The sequence below is a fragment of the Sorex araneus genome, chromosome 1, assembly GCF_027595985.1.
Source record: "Sorex araneus isolate mSorAra2 chromosome 1, mSorAra2.pri, whole genome shotgun sequence".
Lineage (NCBI taxonomy): Eukaryota > Metazoa > Chordata > Mammalia > Eulipotyphla > Soricidae > Sorex > Sorex araneus.
Window position 1 is genome coordinate 416,754,140 of NC_073302.1, and position 14,813 is coordinate 416,768,952.

General features: G+C 39.8%; 1 protein-coding gene across 1 annotated transcript; it reads left to right on the top strand.

Moving 5' to 3' along the window:
• Nucleotides 1-258: 258 nt before the first annotated feature.
• Nucleotides 259-14,216, top strand: ANKRD7 (ankyrin repeat domain 7). The gene is made up of 6 exons (XM_055129014.1): nucleotides 259-449; nucleotides 7,754-7,868; nucleotides 8,029-8,202; nucleotides 9,879-9,985; nucleotides 10,544-10,681; nucleotides 14,108-14,216. Exons 1-6 carry the CDS (start codon nucleotides 259-261, stop codon nucleotides 14,214-14,216), a joined length of 834 nt encoding a protein of 277 aa, XP_054984989.1.
• Nucleotides 14,217-14,813: the final 597 nt, after the last annotated feature.

The following is a 14,813-nucleotide window of genomic DNA, read 5'->3' on the forward strand; positions in this document are numbered from 1 at the left end:
GGAAGCCTTGAGAAGAGTCAGATGCAGAGTTTCACAGAGGATCCTCTGGACGCTGGACGCAGCGTGGGTTCAGTGCAGAGCTGCAGGAGACTGGAGCTGCCGGGGGTCACTGCAGCGCCTGGGGGCTGGTCAGTTGCCCCAAGGGCACGGCCCAGCTGTTTCCGGGTTTCACGCTCTGCTTCCGGCCTCAGGAGGGCCCGGGGTGAGCGCTCTAAGACCTGGCGTTGGTTGGGCCCATGTCGGTCCCACTGCGCAGTCATGAAGCGATTATTCACCTGCTGGAGAAGCAGGAGTGGCAGAGGCGCTTCAGGAGCGCCCCAGCCAGGACCGCGCCCCAGCAGGAGTTTCAAGAAACTCAGCAAAGCTATCTCCGTGGGCGATTTGGAGAAGGTGAAGGAGTATGTCAGTGTCAGGCAGTATGATGTGAATATGCGGGACCGAGAACTCAGGTGAGCAGAGGGGGAGAAGTCCTGGGTGGGGAGGGGCCCGCTGGAGGGACCCCTGGTTCTCTAACCCAAGGGAGGACCCTAGTTTTTATCATTCTCAGAGTCCCAGAATGAGGAATTCTGGGAACCGTTGATGCAGCCCCACACTTGGTACCTGCAGGTTATTTTTCAGATGCTTCCCCAGGTTATTTGACAACATTCCTGCCTTTCCTGATTCCCTCGCCGCCTTCACCTTCATCTTCATCTTCATCCCATTCAACCCAATCTCCATTTGGTTCTTGTTGATTTTTTTTTTCCGTTTGGTTACTGTAGATAACCTCGCAGCTAAGGTCCACCAGGTACCTGATAGGAAGACAGTAGAGATGACCACCTGGATAGTGGTTATTAAAGATGCTCAAACACTGAGACAACTAGCAGCTTTTCAAGGCAATTGCTTCTGAAAGCTTTCATCCCTGTGAGCAGGACTATGAATGAAGGCCAATATCACAGATCAGGGAAATGCAGATCAAAAAGCACAGTAAGATCGCCACTTTATTACTGTCATTAAAAAAAAAACTAAACATAAGAAAACAAGTACTGGAAGAGAAAAGGGATCCCTTCTGCAATCGTGGCTGAGAATGTAAATTGGTGCAACTATCCCTAGAGATAGTATGGAGATTCCTCACAAAAATAAAAATAGCACTAGATCAAGAATTTCTGGATATTTATAGAGGAAAATCAAGTGCTAATTTGAAGAGACAAATGCATACCATGTTCATTGGAGCATTTTTTGCAGAAGTATTCAAGATACAGAACCAACCCAAATGTTTATTGATGACAAGAATGAAAAAGATATTTAATGGAATAGTACTCCATTAGCCATGAAAAAGAATGAATATGTGTATGAATAAATATATATGAATGGATATACATTTATTCAATATACATATCCATACATATATTAACAAATGTGGGACAACATAGATGCCTCCTGAGGGTATTATGTTGAGTGAATTAAGTTGGATATGGAGAGGCAAGTATCTAATTCACTTTCATGTGAAAAATAAAAATAAAAAAATTAAAATATCATAGAGACAGAAAAATGATTGATGGTTCTGGTGGGGGGTGCCAGGGTAGGTAAAATAACTAAAAGTGATAAATAAAAAAACTACAGACTTTAAGTATGAAAATAATAATAAAAGGATATGTATAGTAGAGGTCCCTAACTGAAGTTTTGAAAGATTGCAGTTTTGAAAGTTGCTAAGACAGCAACTGAACTTAGCATAGTACTTTCACAATGTGCACAAATATTGAATTGTGTTGCTGCCTGAAACTAATGCTGAATGTCAACTGAAAATCATTAAAGCACAAAGCTACTACTTCACTTATCCTACATTGTAAGTTATCAATAGCCAACAAAACCAGTTAATAAGCAGGATATTTTCTTGATGAGACCTTATTGAAAACTGCATGTATGTTGTAGTCCTGCACCCTTTTATTTCAACAGGCATAATACCAATAGACTAGATATCTATATGAATTGTAACTTTTTTAAAGTTCAATTAACAACTCCCAAAATCTTGACAATTTGTCACTCTCCATAATTCAGGCTGATAATTCTTTCATTACATGAGAGTGAAAGACTGGAAAAAAACATATATTAAATGAAATGAAAGGTTATCAATTACACAGAACTGGATTCATGGGGATTTAAATTTCTTGTAAGGTAGTTACTTTGAATTAAGCAATATAAACAAAAGCTTTAGATTGGTACTGTAAATCTTTGATGCATGTTTAGATTTTTGAGAAATGGAATAGTATGCTCTATTTCAAATTGTAGGATGTTTGTAAATGTATACTTTGTATTAAACTCAAAAGACAGTTTTTTATATTGGCCTCAAAGTGAATTATATTGTATATAGCATATATTATATGTAATATATATTATGTATATAAATTTAAGTACTTTGTCAGCTTTATAATTTTGGGTCATTGGGATTTTTCAAGCAGTGCTGGGGTGCAGGGTGTCCAGGAATAACCCTCAGTGAAGTTCAAATTGGCCCATGTGGGTAAAGAGAGTTCAATACTCCGGGCTGACGTCCTGATGTGTGTGAATATATATATTATAGTGGGGTTTAGACTTTGATAGGAAGACTGAAATTATACAGCATGGTTGTACAGATTGGTTGGGAATTATCCAAATATCATTTATGTTCTCTCAGAGTTTTTTCTTTTATTTATAACCAATGGAAAAATACTTGGATTTTGAGGAAAGAGATAAATTTAAAATTTAAACGCCATATCAGTACCTTAGGACTAAATTTTCAAGATATGTGCATAGTGAATAAACTAGAAATCAGAATATTTGTAAGGATTGTATGTACTACTGCAAGGAGTTTTCTTAGGTGGATAAAAACTATTTTACTGCGTGTGCTAGTTTTGAGGACTGGAAAAACTTCCTGTTAAATAAAGTGCTTTTACTTGAGTCAAATTACGGATAATGAGAAGTCTATCAGTAATTATCATTGTAAAACAATTTCTAAGAAAGAAAATACATTATAAGTTTTTTCAGGTAGGAAGGAATCACAGCAAACTATTGTGTATAATTTTTTGGATAATTTTTATCTAGATCCTGATATCTTATGAGTAATTTTTCCAACACAAAAAAGAATTCCCTCTTTGATTGGGAAGTATGTGTTCCTTAAATTCAGATTCTGTTTTCTATAGATGGTATTGGGCTGGAGTGATAGCACAGCAGGTAGGGCATTTGCCTTGCATGCACCCGGCTTCTATTCTTCCATCCCTCTCGGACAGCCCAGCAAGCTACTGAGAGTATCTTGCCCACACAGCAGAGCCTGGCAAGCTACCTGTGGCATACTCGACATGCCAAAAACAGTAACAACATGTCTGATGATGGAGACGTTACTGGTGCCCACTCGAGCGAATGGATGAGCAATGGGATGACATTGACAGTGACAGTGATAGATGGTATTAATCTGTCTGTAGCAACTGTTGTCCCATTGTTCATCGATTTGCTTGAGTGGGCACCAGTAATGTCTCCATTGTGAGACTTCTTGTTACTGTTTTTGGCATATCAAATACGCCATGGGTAGCTTGCTATGCTCTGCCATGTGGATGGGATACTCTCAGTAGCTTGCTGAGCTCTCCAAGAGGGATGGAGGAATCGAATCCACGTCGGCTACACGCAGGCAAACACCCTGCCCACTGTGCTATCGATCCAGCATGGTATTAATCATGGATTAAAAATTGATAATATCTTGTGGATAATGTTGTGTTATCCAAGCTAACATCCTCATTTTGATTATAGTCTTTATTTTTTTTTCACATAGAGAATAATAATTGTTTAGGCTTCTGCTTTTTGTGTGGTGGAAATCTGAATTGTAGACTTTCTTTTAAAACTTTTTTTTTTTGTTTTTGTTTTTTTTCCTTTTTGGGTCACACCCAGCGATACTCAGGGGTTACTCCTGGCTTTGCACTCAGGAATTACTCCTGGCGGTGCTTGGGGGACCATATGGGATGCCGGGGATCGAACCCGGGTCGGCCGCGTGCAAGGCAAACGCCCTACCCGCTGTGCTATCGCTCCGGCCCCTAAAACTTTTTTTAAAAAACGGAATCACCATGATAAACCATCAGAAAGGCATTCACAATGAGTTTCAATTATACAATGTTCCAACACCCATTCCTTCACCAGTGTATATTTCTCACCACCAATGTCTCCAGTTTTCTTCCCACAACCCCACTACCACTGTCCCCCCCCCCCACCTGCCTCTATGGAAAGCACTTTCCTTCTTGCTCTCTCTCTCCTTTTCCTTTTGTGCATTATGGGTCGCAATACAGATAATTAGAAGTTATTGTGTCTGCACAGGGCATTCGGTATTTTTATTGAGAAGGTACAGCTGGAGTAGCTTTTTTCCCACTAGCTGGCAGCTTTGGGGTGTTGATGTGACTGCTCCCTCCCCGCCCCTTGATCCCCCATCTACTCAGGTTTGTTCAGCCTTGTGTGGGTCCTGAGGTTAACTGTGGCTTTGATCTCTTTTAAGATTTACTTATGAGTCTCTGAAGCAAGACCAATAAGTGAGCTTTATGTCCGAGCCAGAGGTAGTTTGTGGGCGTGGCTCCCACATGCCTAACTTTTGGAGGTTTAATTTCTTGGGAAACTTGGTCCTGAGTTGTTTGAGTCTGGACAGAGGCATGGAGGGGTGGCGGGGTGGGGATTTTGAGGTATTAAGGAAGCCTGAAGGCACCATCAGGCTGCTGATGCAGTCTTCCAGGTTGACCTGCTGGTGGCGCCATGCCCCTGGGCTCTAGTGCAGTGGCAGCAGCGGCCCTGGCAGGGACCAGAATCAGAGCCAGGGCTGTTACTGTTCATGGGCTGGGCACTCTTGGTCTTGCAGCCACCAGTCCAGCAGAGCCTGACTAGGGAGCACATGCCCCCATCCTGGGCCTCCAGACAATTGGTGCGTAGGGAGGTTTTCCTTCATATTATGCTGCAGGCAGTGCAGGCTGGTCCAGGGAAGAAATGATGGTGAGGGCAACCCCAATGGCAGTGAGTTGGGGTGGCTGCATAGTGGCAACCCAGGGTGCTTCCTTAACTCCAGGACCCGTGCTCCAGGTGGTGCTTGGTTGGACCCAAAGAACCTATTCAGACACATTAGAACCCGAGAAGAGCTCCCATGGCCAAAGACCTCCAAAGCCTTAGCCACAGCCATGCCCAAGGCCCCTCTTCACATGTTCGGATGAGCCTCACGCATGAAGGAACCGGAAGAGGAATTTGGGTGTGTGGGACCTGGGGCTGAGACCTCCAAGCCTGCTTGGATTGGGACTGGGCCTCTTCCGCCCAGATTTCCCATTTTCTAGTAGCTAGGTGGTCACACCCAGGGACTGCCCTCGGCGCCGTGTAATCCCACCAACGGCCAACATCCAGAGACTTAAAACCAAGCTCCCGGAAGCTTGAACATCTTATAGCCTACTTCTCCCTCTGGAAGAACTGGCAAGCTACTGAGAGTTTCCTGCCCACATGGGAGAGCCTTGCAAACTCCTTGTGGTGTATTCATATGCCAAAATCAGTAACAATGCTGGGTCTCATTCCCTTGACCTTGAAAGAGCCTACAATGCAGCATCATTGGGAAGGATGAGTAAAGAGAGGCTTCTGAAATCTCAGGGCTAGGACGAATGGAGACGTTACTGAGACCACTCAAGAAATTTGACAATCAACAGGATGATGATGATGATGATGATGATGATGATGATGATGATGATGATGATGATGACGACGACGACGACGATTATGATGATGATGATGATGATGATGATGATGATGAACTCTGCCACTGCCCAGAGCGCTGAGAGCTGCAGTAAGCTCTGCCTGCCGGCAGCTACTCTGTCACCATCCTCACAAGACCCACCCTGGGTGAGGGCTCCTCGGTGGGTGGCTAATCAGCTTCTTTTAATGATGCTCTCCTGGAGACAGAACACTGTAGGGGCACCCACATTAACTCATGCAGAAATTTTGTGAGCCCACAGGCTGTAGAGAGCTGAGAGCTACTCTCCCTCTGCTGGCTTTGCTGCTTGCTGCTGATCTCCAAATTGTAGACGTTTTATTTGTGCTCATTTCAGGGGATTACATGCAGATAAACCGGATTAAAATTGTAATATTTTCAGATTATAGCTATATATATATTTTTTGAGTTACAGCATAAATGCAAGTTTTATCATTGCATACGGATGTTAATCTAGCCCTTTGAAAGTTACATTATTTTTAAAATCTTACACACTGCCTTTTTTTGTGACACTAACAGGAATATTTTTGTACTCTTAAAGTGTTTCTGAGTATTTAAATATAAAGTAGGGAAATAGAAACTAAAGCCTCTTTTGGGAGCCCTTACTGTCTAGAGTGTCAGTATTATTTGTAATAACAAGGACATAGTGACATTACTTTAATAAATAAGCAAGTTTGTTTGAGCCAATCAGAACCATGAAGTACAGTGTTTAAGTAGGGCTAATTAATAGCACTGCACTGTAGCACTGTTGTCCGGTCGTTCATTGATTTGCTCCAGCCTGCACCAGTTACATCTCCATTGTGAGACTTGTTACTGTTTTTGGCATATCTAACATGCCATGGGTAGCTTGCCAGGCTCTGCCATGGGGACAGGATACTCTCGGTAGCTTGCCGGGCTCTCTGGGAGGGATGGAGGAATCGAACCCGGGTCGGCCTCGTGCAAGTCAAACGCCATACCAGCTGTGCTATCGCTCCAGCCCCAGGGAACTATCATATTTAATGAATGCATACTTGGTAATGGAAGGCTATATTTCCACTTCCTTGAGAAGTGGAAATAATTAGACTAATTTAAAACTATGATGAGATCTGTAATTTAAAGAGAAAGTCTTTAAATGTTCACCTTTGTGTAAATTTACAAATGCTAACTTTATTATTGGGAAAAAGAAAAATACACAATTGTGGGGGGCATGCCATGCAAAGGGGTTACCAAGCAAAGACACTGTATTTTTCTTCAGTTAACTGTGATATAAATTCTCAAATAATTTCAAAACTTTATTGGAGGTGTAATTTCATCATTTGCTCCAAGATTATTTGGTATTTAAAACAATTTCCATACTCTTTATTCCATTTTTCCTTAAAATGAAAATCAGTTTTAATTATATCTCCAAGTTATTTTCACCATTTAAAAATTTATTAAATACAGCTATAGATTTTAGTTAATGTAAATAAATTCACAAAGCAAATACCCATTGAGGCAGGCAGGGTGGGGGTGGCTTGGAGGGGTGGGAGGGAAACTGGACACTGGTGCTGGGAAATTACACTGGTGGTGGAGGGATGGGTGTTGACTGTATGACTGAGACCCAATCATGAACAGCTTTGTAATGACATATCTCCCAGTGATTCAATAAGATCACTGTCACTGTCATCCCCTTGCTCATTGATTTGTTTGAGCGGGCACCAGTAACGTCTCTCATTGAGAGAGACTTATTGTTACTATTTTTGGCATATCCAATATGCACGGGTAGCTTGCCAGGCTCTGCTGTGCGAGCTGGATACTCTCGGTAGCTTGCCGGACTCTTTGAGAGGGGCAGAGGAATCAAACTCGGGTCGGCCGCATGAAAGGTGAACGCCGAACCACTGTGCTATCCCTCCAGCTTCTTCAATAAGATAATATATATATATATGTGTGTGTGTGTATATATATATATATATATATATATATATGTATGATCTGGCGTGTTCTTGGGAATAGAATGTAACTTCTCAAACTGAGATGTGCCTCAAAGATGTTTTTGTTATATTGCTATAGAACACCTTTGCACCTGGCCTGTGCTAATGGACGTTCAAGTGTTATGCCACAGTTAATCGACAAAAAATGCAAAAAGAATGCCAGGGAACGTGAAAAAATATCTCCAATCACTGAGGTATGTTATTTTCTAAATTTTCAATTGAAATATTTTTATTTCTTTTTCTAGTTTACATTAGTTCAGCTTAGTATTTTAAAATGTAGTATTAAACATAGGTAGGGTATGATATTGATAATCTATTTTTCATTTGCTTGCCTCTCTATTCTTGTATTGACAGACAGTACAGTGTAAAAAGGAGATTTGTGCTGCTATTCTTTTGCACTATGGTGCTGACCCAAATCTGATGGATTTAAATGGCAATACTGCTCTTCACTATGCTGTCTGTGGTGAAAAGACCTCATTAGTTGAAAAATTGCTAGAATATAAAGCAAATCTTGAAGTTCAAAATAAGGTAACTTTTCCTATTTAATTTTATTTGAGATTTTTTTCTCTCTCGTTTTCTATTTCACTTAGACCTGCAAAGCAACATTATATTTTACAGTGAAAAAAAAAGAACTGTTAAAATACCTACATTACTAGTCAAATGAGAAATTTTTGATTTTCCTATAAACATTGATGAAATATTATAAAACCTGAATTTTTGTTACACATATACTTAACATGAGTGTATAAGCTGGATCAAGTTAGTAAAATCATATTATGCTCCAAGTATCTCTTGAGCTATCCAGAATGACAACTGCAAATAAATAGTGATTTTGTAGGTTTGAAGGAAGTTCTATCAAAATCCTGTTATAACAGGTTATAAAAGTCGAGTTGATGATTTACAACACTTATTATTTTTTAAGCAGGTTTTTGAAAAAAATATGTGTATATATAACAGTGTTTCTTCTGGACGTACTTGGGGACCAACAGGTAGTATCTAGTAGTGTAGTGGGGAGATGTAGTACCAGGGATTGAGCTAAAGGACTGGCACATGCTGTGGGCAAGTGCTTGGCCATTTAAGTCATAGTGATGGCTCTTGAAATCACTATATCACTATCCCATTGCTCATCGATTTGTTCGAGCGGGCACCAGTAACATCTCTCATTGAGAGACTTATTGCTACTGTTTTTGGCATATCCAATACGCACAGGTAGCTTGCCAGGCTCTGCCGTGGGGGCTCGATACTCTCAGTAGCTTGCTGGGCTCTCCGAGAGGGGCTGAGGAATCGAACTCGGTCGGCTGCATGAAAGGTGAACGCCCAACCGCTGTGCTATCGCTCCTACTTCTCTTAAATGCTGGTCTCTCTCTTATCAATTAAATAGTCAAGGCTGTATTCGCTTCGTTTGAATTAAGCCAAAATTTTTCTTTAAGTTTACATAATTAAAATTTTATTTTTCTATATTTTTATTAATTAGTGGAGGTTGGCTGCTGGGGCTGGGTCCCTTGGGGCGGGGAGGGCTCTTACCCGCCCCCCTCTGGGGCACCCTTGGTGCAAAGTCTGGTGGCATGGTTATGAGGGCCTCATTTTATGCTCCCTTCTGGGAGAAGCAAGACATTAGTTGATTTAATTAAATTTTGGTTTTGGGGCCACAGCTGGTGTTGGTCAAGGCTTACTTTTTTAAAAAAAATTATATATTTAAATAAATAACTATGAGATAAATTTACAGAATTTTCATCATCAGGTTTCAGTCATGTTCCAACACCTATCCCTCTACCAGTGTACATTTCCAACCACCAATATTCCCTGTATCCCTTCTGTCACACTCTGTTATCCCCCACCCCTCCCACCCTCTGCCAGCCTGCCTCTATGGCAGGCACTTTTCTTCTCTCTCTGTCTCTCTCTCTGTCTCTGTCTCTCTCTCCTTCTGGGCATTGTCATTTGCAATATTGACACTGAAGGGCTATCAAGAATATCCCTTTACCTACTTTTGACACTCAGTTCTTGTTCAGCATGACTATTCCCCAGATAGGTATGTCATCTTTAATTTTTTTAACAGGCCTAAATCTTATTTTCAGAAACACATTAATTTTTAAATCATTTTCAGAAGTTTCTCATATGCATACTTTAAAATTCGACTCAAATCTAAAATGAATATAATGCTGGCATAATACTTTGAATAATAATTTCGAAATACTTTTTTTCAGGATGGTTATACTCCACTTTTACTTGCCATTACTGAAAATAATGCAAAAATGGTAGAGTTTCTTCTGAAGAGAGGGGCAAATGTAAATGCTTCAGATAAGAACCAAAGGTATCATTATTGCTAAATAAAAATATATAACTATAACTACCTAATTAGATTCTATGTATGTATTTATGTATGTATATATCACGTGATTTGGAGAAAATTACTTAGATTTCCAGAGTTTGTTTTCAGTCTGTAAAATTAGACAGTTGAGCTAAGTTGTTATTATCTTTATATAATTAGAACCTGTATAGGAACTATAACTCTGCATCTCAGATGCCATTGTTAAATGAGAATAGGTGTGTCAGATACCTGGACACTCCTGCCTAGAGTTTTGAGACATCTCCTGATGAAAACTAGGAATCCAGGAAACCAGGGAATCCAGGTTTCTCCCTGATTTTCTAGGAACTCTGTCTTTAGACTCCATGATATGATGCATTATTGGCATCACTTTTTGAATTGCTATACCCTCTTTTTTACATTCTTGGCTTGATATATTTTCTGCTAAGAATTCTATGCTTAAAAAAATTCTGTACCAAAAATTTGTATATTATAAACGAACTTTAAAGTGTATAAGTTATATTTGAGATCTACAGATAGGCATTTATTTTTCTCTTGTTCTAGAACTGCTCTCATGATTGCACTAATTTATGAACCAGAAACTTTAGTGAGTCTTCTTCTGAAGCAGGATGTAGACCTGTCTTGCCAAGATATTTTTGGTTTCACGGCTGAAGAATATGCTTCTTTTAACGGTTTGAGTATGTAAGTGTTTTACTGCATTTCTTTTAACAGTTAGGTGCAATTTGATTACAAGGAAAGAAACATGAGGCCCAAACCACAAAGCTGGAATACAGTCTACAACAGAAAGGTTCTCTAGATTTTAGAAGCCTAGATTTTTATCTCTTTGTAGGCTCTGACCAATACAGAATAAATATAGGTAACCAGAACTTACAAATTGACTTTATGTGGTAATGAAAGTTGAATTATGACCAATTAGGTATTCTTGCAATTAATGTTGACATAGTCTTTAAAAGGACATGGGGCAGAATGTCCTGACCCCGTGCCAGACTGTGTTCACCAGGGCACCTTGGAGGGGTCAGGTTGAGTTTCCCTCCCCGCCGCCCAAACCAGAACTCTGGCAGCTGAAAACCTCCAGAACTCAACTGCTGCCATACCCAAGGCCACTCTCCACAAACTCTGATGAGCCTCACCCAAGAGGGGACGAGCCTCACCTAAGAGGAGACCAGCAGAAAAACCCAGGTATGCGGGAACCCGTGACTGAAATCTCGGATCGGGACTGGGCTTCCTTCCCCCAGTTCCCCAGTTTTCCAGTAGCTTGGCAGTCACACCCAGAAACTGCTCCCGGCACCATGTAATTTCATCAACGACAAGACCCAGAGACTATAAACTAAACTTCCTGGAAAAGAGCAAGGCAGAATTTCCTGGAGCACATGGCCTCATTCGAGGCCAAGCAACCTCTTATACTCTATTTCGTTTACTTATCAAACGTAGCACATATTTGTTTGGTTTTAATATACTTGCTTGCATTCTCTTATCTACATACTTAAATGGCTCCAGAATGAAATGCAACAACCTTCACACACTTTTTTTTATTGTGGTGGGAAGGTGGTTGGTGGTGGAATTGGTGTTTGAATATTATCTGCTATGGACAATTGTGAACTTCTTTTTTGAAAATGAAATATATATATGTATAAGACATGGGCATACTGTTGGGCAAAAAGTGATTGTTCCATATCAGTCTCTTTAATTTTTAAAATATATTTAAAAGTATATTTTACTCTTGTATTGAATATTATTGCTATGATTATCCATATTTAGTTTTATGTCTTAAGAGTTTTTATGTATTACTTATTATACCTAAAGGACAAAAGTTATTTATAAACTTGCATTTTTGATTTCATAATTCAATAAGAAAGTAAGATAAAATGAACCTATATTTACTTTATAGCTAATAAACACCATACAGAATGTTTTCTTTATAATGTTATTTTAAAAGCATTCAAAATTACGTAGAGATTTCTCCAGTTTTTAAACATTTTCCTCCATCTGCTTTCTCATGTTTTAGTGATATGCTTTAATCTTTAATTATGTATGAAAATCACAATGTAGGGAGAGAGGATAGAGAAAAGGAGAGCAGGAAAAAGAAAAAAATAGAGGTGTAGGAACAGGAAGAGTTAGGGAAAATAGTATTCATATACATATACAGACATTTAGTTTTTGTGTTAATTGAGTTTAAGAAAGTAAGGAATTTATAATTATTAAAATATGGACCTATTTTTAGTGCATTACTTCTTTACAATAATGGGCATGTATACCTTATTTTACATTGATTTAAACAAAGCATATCACTGTATCACTGTCATCCTGTTGCTCATAGATTTGCTCAAGTGGACATCAGTAACATTCCCATTTGTCCCTGTCACGTGCTAGTGTAGCCCAGTGGTGTCTGCTCACTCCAGGAACACATTTGGTCAGGGTCTTGAAGAAGTGGTAGTTCGGCCCTGAGATTTTAGCAGCCTCTCCTTACTCATCCTTCCCAATGCTGCCGTATTGGGGGCTCTTTCATGGTCAGGGGAATGAGGCTCATTATTGTTACTGTTTTTGGCATATCAAATATGCCATGGGTAGCTCGCCAGCCTCTATCGTGCAGGTGGGTTACCCTAGGTAGCTTGCCAGGCTCTCTGAGGGGGACGGAAGCTTTTGGAGCAGCCTCCAATTGCCCTTACAGGTGCTCTCAGTCTACCAAATGCATGCTTTTGGTCGACTGGCATGTTGTAAAGATGTTCTCATTAGTTCACTCTCTGCCAATTGGCACCATTACCCACCCTCACCCCCCACCATGATGAGGTGATGAACTATCGAGGGGGAAACAAAGCGCATGTAAAATTTAAATCAAATAAAGATATAAGTAACTATACTATAATATACTATACTACACCATAGTATAAAATAATCACTGTCACTGTCATCCCATTGTTCATCGATTTGCTCTAGTGAGCTAGTATAAAATAATACACTGCATCATACTAATCTACTTTATAAAGTAAGGTAGATTAGTATATTTGTCCTTATAAAATAATTCATTACTTGAAATAGGTCTCTAAATTTTTTTTAAATATGGAGTTTCTCTCATCAGTAATAAAGATTGGATATATGAAAGTAGGAGACACAGATCACTGTAGTAACGTGTTTGCTGTGTTCCTGGTTTGTTGAGAGTGAATCTTGATCTTCTCTGCATCTTCAGTGTGAGGTGTGGTGAGTAGAGTATATGCAGTTGCATATCAGGTATAAACAATGGCGAGTGAAGTTATGGGTATCAGGAATGGATGTTTGCCTGGAAGGAAGGTAGAATGAGCAAGCAAAGGGTCTGAAATGTGAATTTGGGCCTGCTGAGATGGCAGAGGTAAGATCTGAAGAAAAGTTTTACACTATGAATTTGCTCTAGTCTTGGGAATGAATGTATTGTCTTCAATTTGTCCATTTTTGGGTAAAACTACTTGCTAGGAACTGAGTTATATTCCCTCCAAATTCATGTATAATAGCCGTCACCTGAGCTACCTCAGTAGTAGGATGTTTGTGTGGGAGAGAGGGGTTACAATAAAACAGCTATGCTTTAGTGTTTGGTCTCATTCAATAACTTTTTTGTTTCCTTATCAGAGGATATTCAGAGAGACACCAGGGGTGTTTGTATAGTGTGGGATGGCTTATGTGAAGAGGGAGCAACAGGTTAATCATTTGGTACACAAGGAAAGTAGCATAGGACAGATTGTCCCCTTATGTCTTTCAGAGGAAACCAAGTCTGCTACATCTCAATTTTAGTCATCTAGCACTCAGAACTGTGATAAAATAAGTTCTTATAGTTTAAGTCACCAAGTTGTCTTTTGTTATAACAGCCCTACCTAGCAAACTAATATACTACATACAACCTGAAGCCACTTTTCCACCTTAATGGTGGCTTATTTGTGATAGCAAGGGAAAAACAAGTGCCAGATAATGGGAGGAGGTAAAATAAAAGTGAAGTTGATAGAGTTGGCTTAAAAAGATGCTTGAGGTCAGAAATGTAGGAAAACTATAGTTCGTATCTAAGGTTTTGATTTGATAATTGTATTATGAATTGAATTAATAATGAATGCTAGAATGCACATATATTTTTCTCTTTATGAATAGATACCATCAATTAATTTCTAATTATGCAAAGAAGAAGAATTCCAAGCAGATATCTAACTCTAGAAATACAACTTTTCACAACGAACATGCTATAGACGAACTGGAATAAAGTAAGATACAAAATGAGCAAGTAATTTTGCTTTTTTATTTTTTTTTATGAACAGTCTCTCAAATAGTGTTGAGATTGGGATTTTTTTATCCTAATTTGAAATTCCAAATATTTTAAAGAACTATTCTTAAGAATACTTAAGATGGGGCCAGAGAGATAGTACAGATACTTGCCTTACATACAGCTGCTCAGCATAACATATGGTCCTCATAGCCTTGCCAGGGGCTGGAGTGATAGCATAGCAGTTGGGCATTCGCCTTTCATGCAGCCGACCCGTGTTCGATTCCTCCGCCTGTCTCGGAGAGCCTGGCAAGCTACCCGTGCATATTGGATATGCCAAAAACAGTAACAATAAGTCTCTCAATGAGAGACATGACTGGTGTCCGCTCGAACAAATCGATGAGCAACGGGATGACAGCCTTGCCAGGAATGATTCCCTAGTGCAGAGCCAGGGTTAAGTCGTGATCACATCTGGGTATGGCCCAGCCTTTCCCCCACCAGAGAGAGACTACTTGAGATTAAAATATTCTGATATTGTGGTGACTGAAATGATAAAAAATAGACTGGTGGTTAAGGTACTTTTAATCACTAGTATTT

What these genes read in the sequence shown, in the direction of transcription:
- ANKRD7 (XM_055129014.1), top strand. Translation starts at nt 259, where the DNA reads ATGAAGCGATTATTCACCTGCTGGAGAAGCAGGAGTGGCAGAGGCGCT. An exon ending in AAATATCTCCAATCACTGAG is followed by an intron (nt 7,869 to 8,028) that starts GTATGTTATTTT and finishes TTGTATTGACAG; the next exon opens with ACAGTACAGTGTAAAAAGGA. An exon ending in ATCTTGAAGTTCAAAATAAG is followed by an intron (nt 8,203 to 9,878) that starts GTAACTTTTCCT and finishes ACTTTTTTTCAG; the next exon opens with GATGGTTATACTCCACTTTT.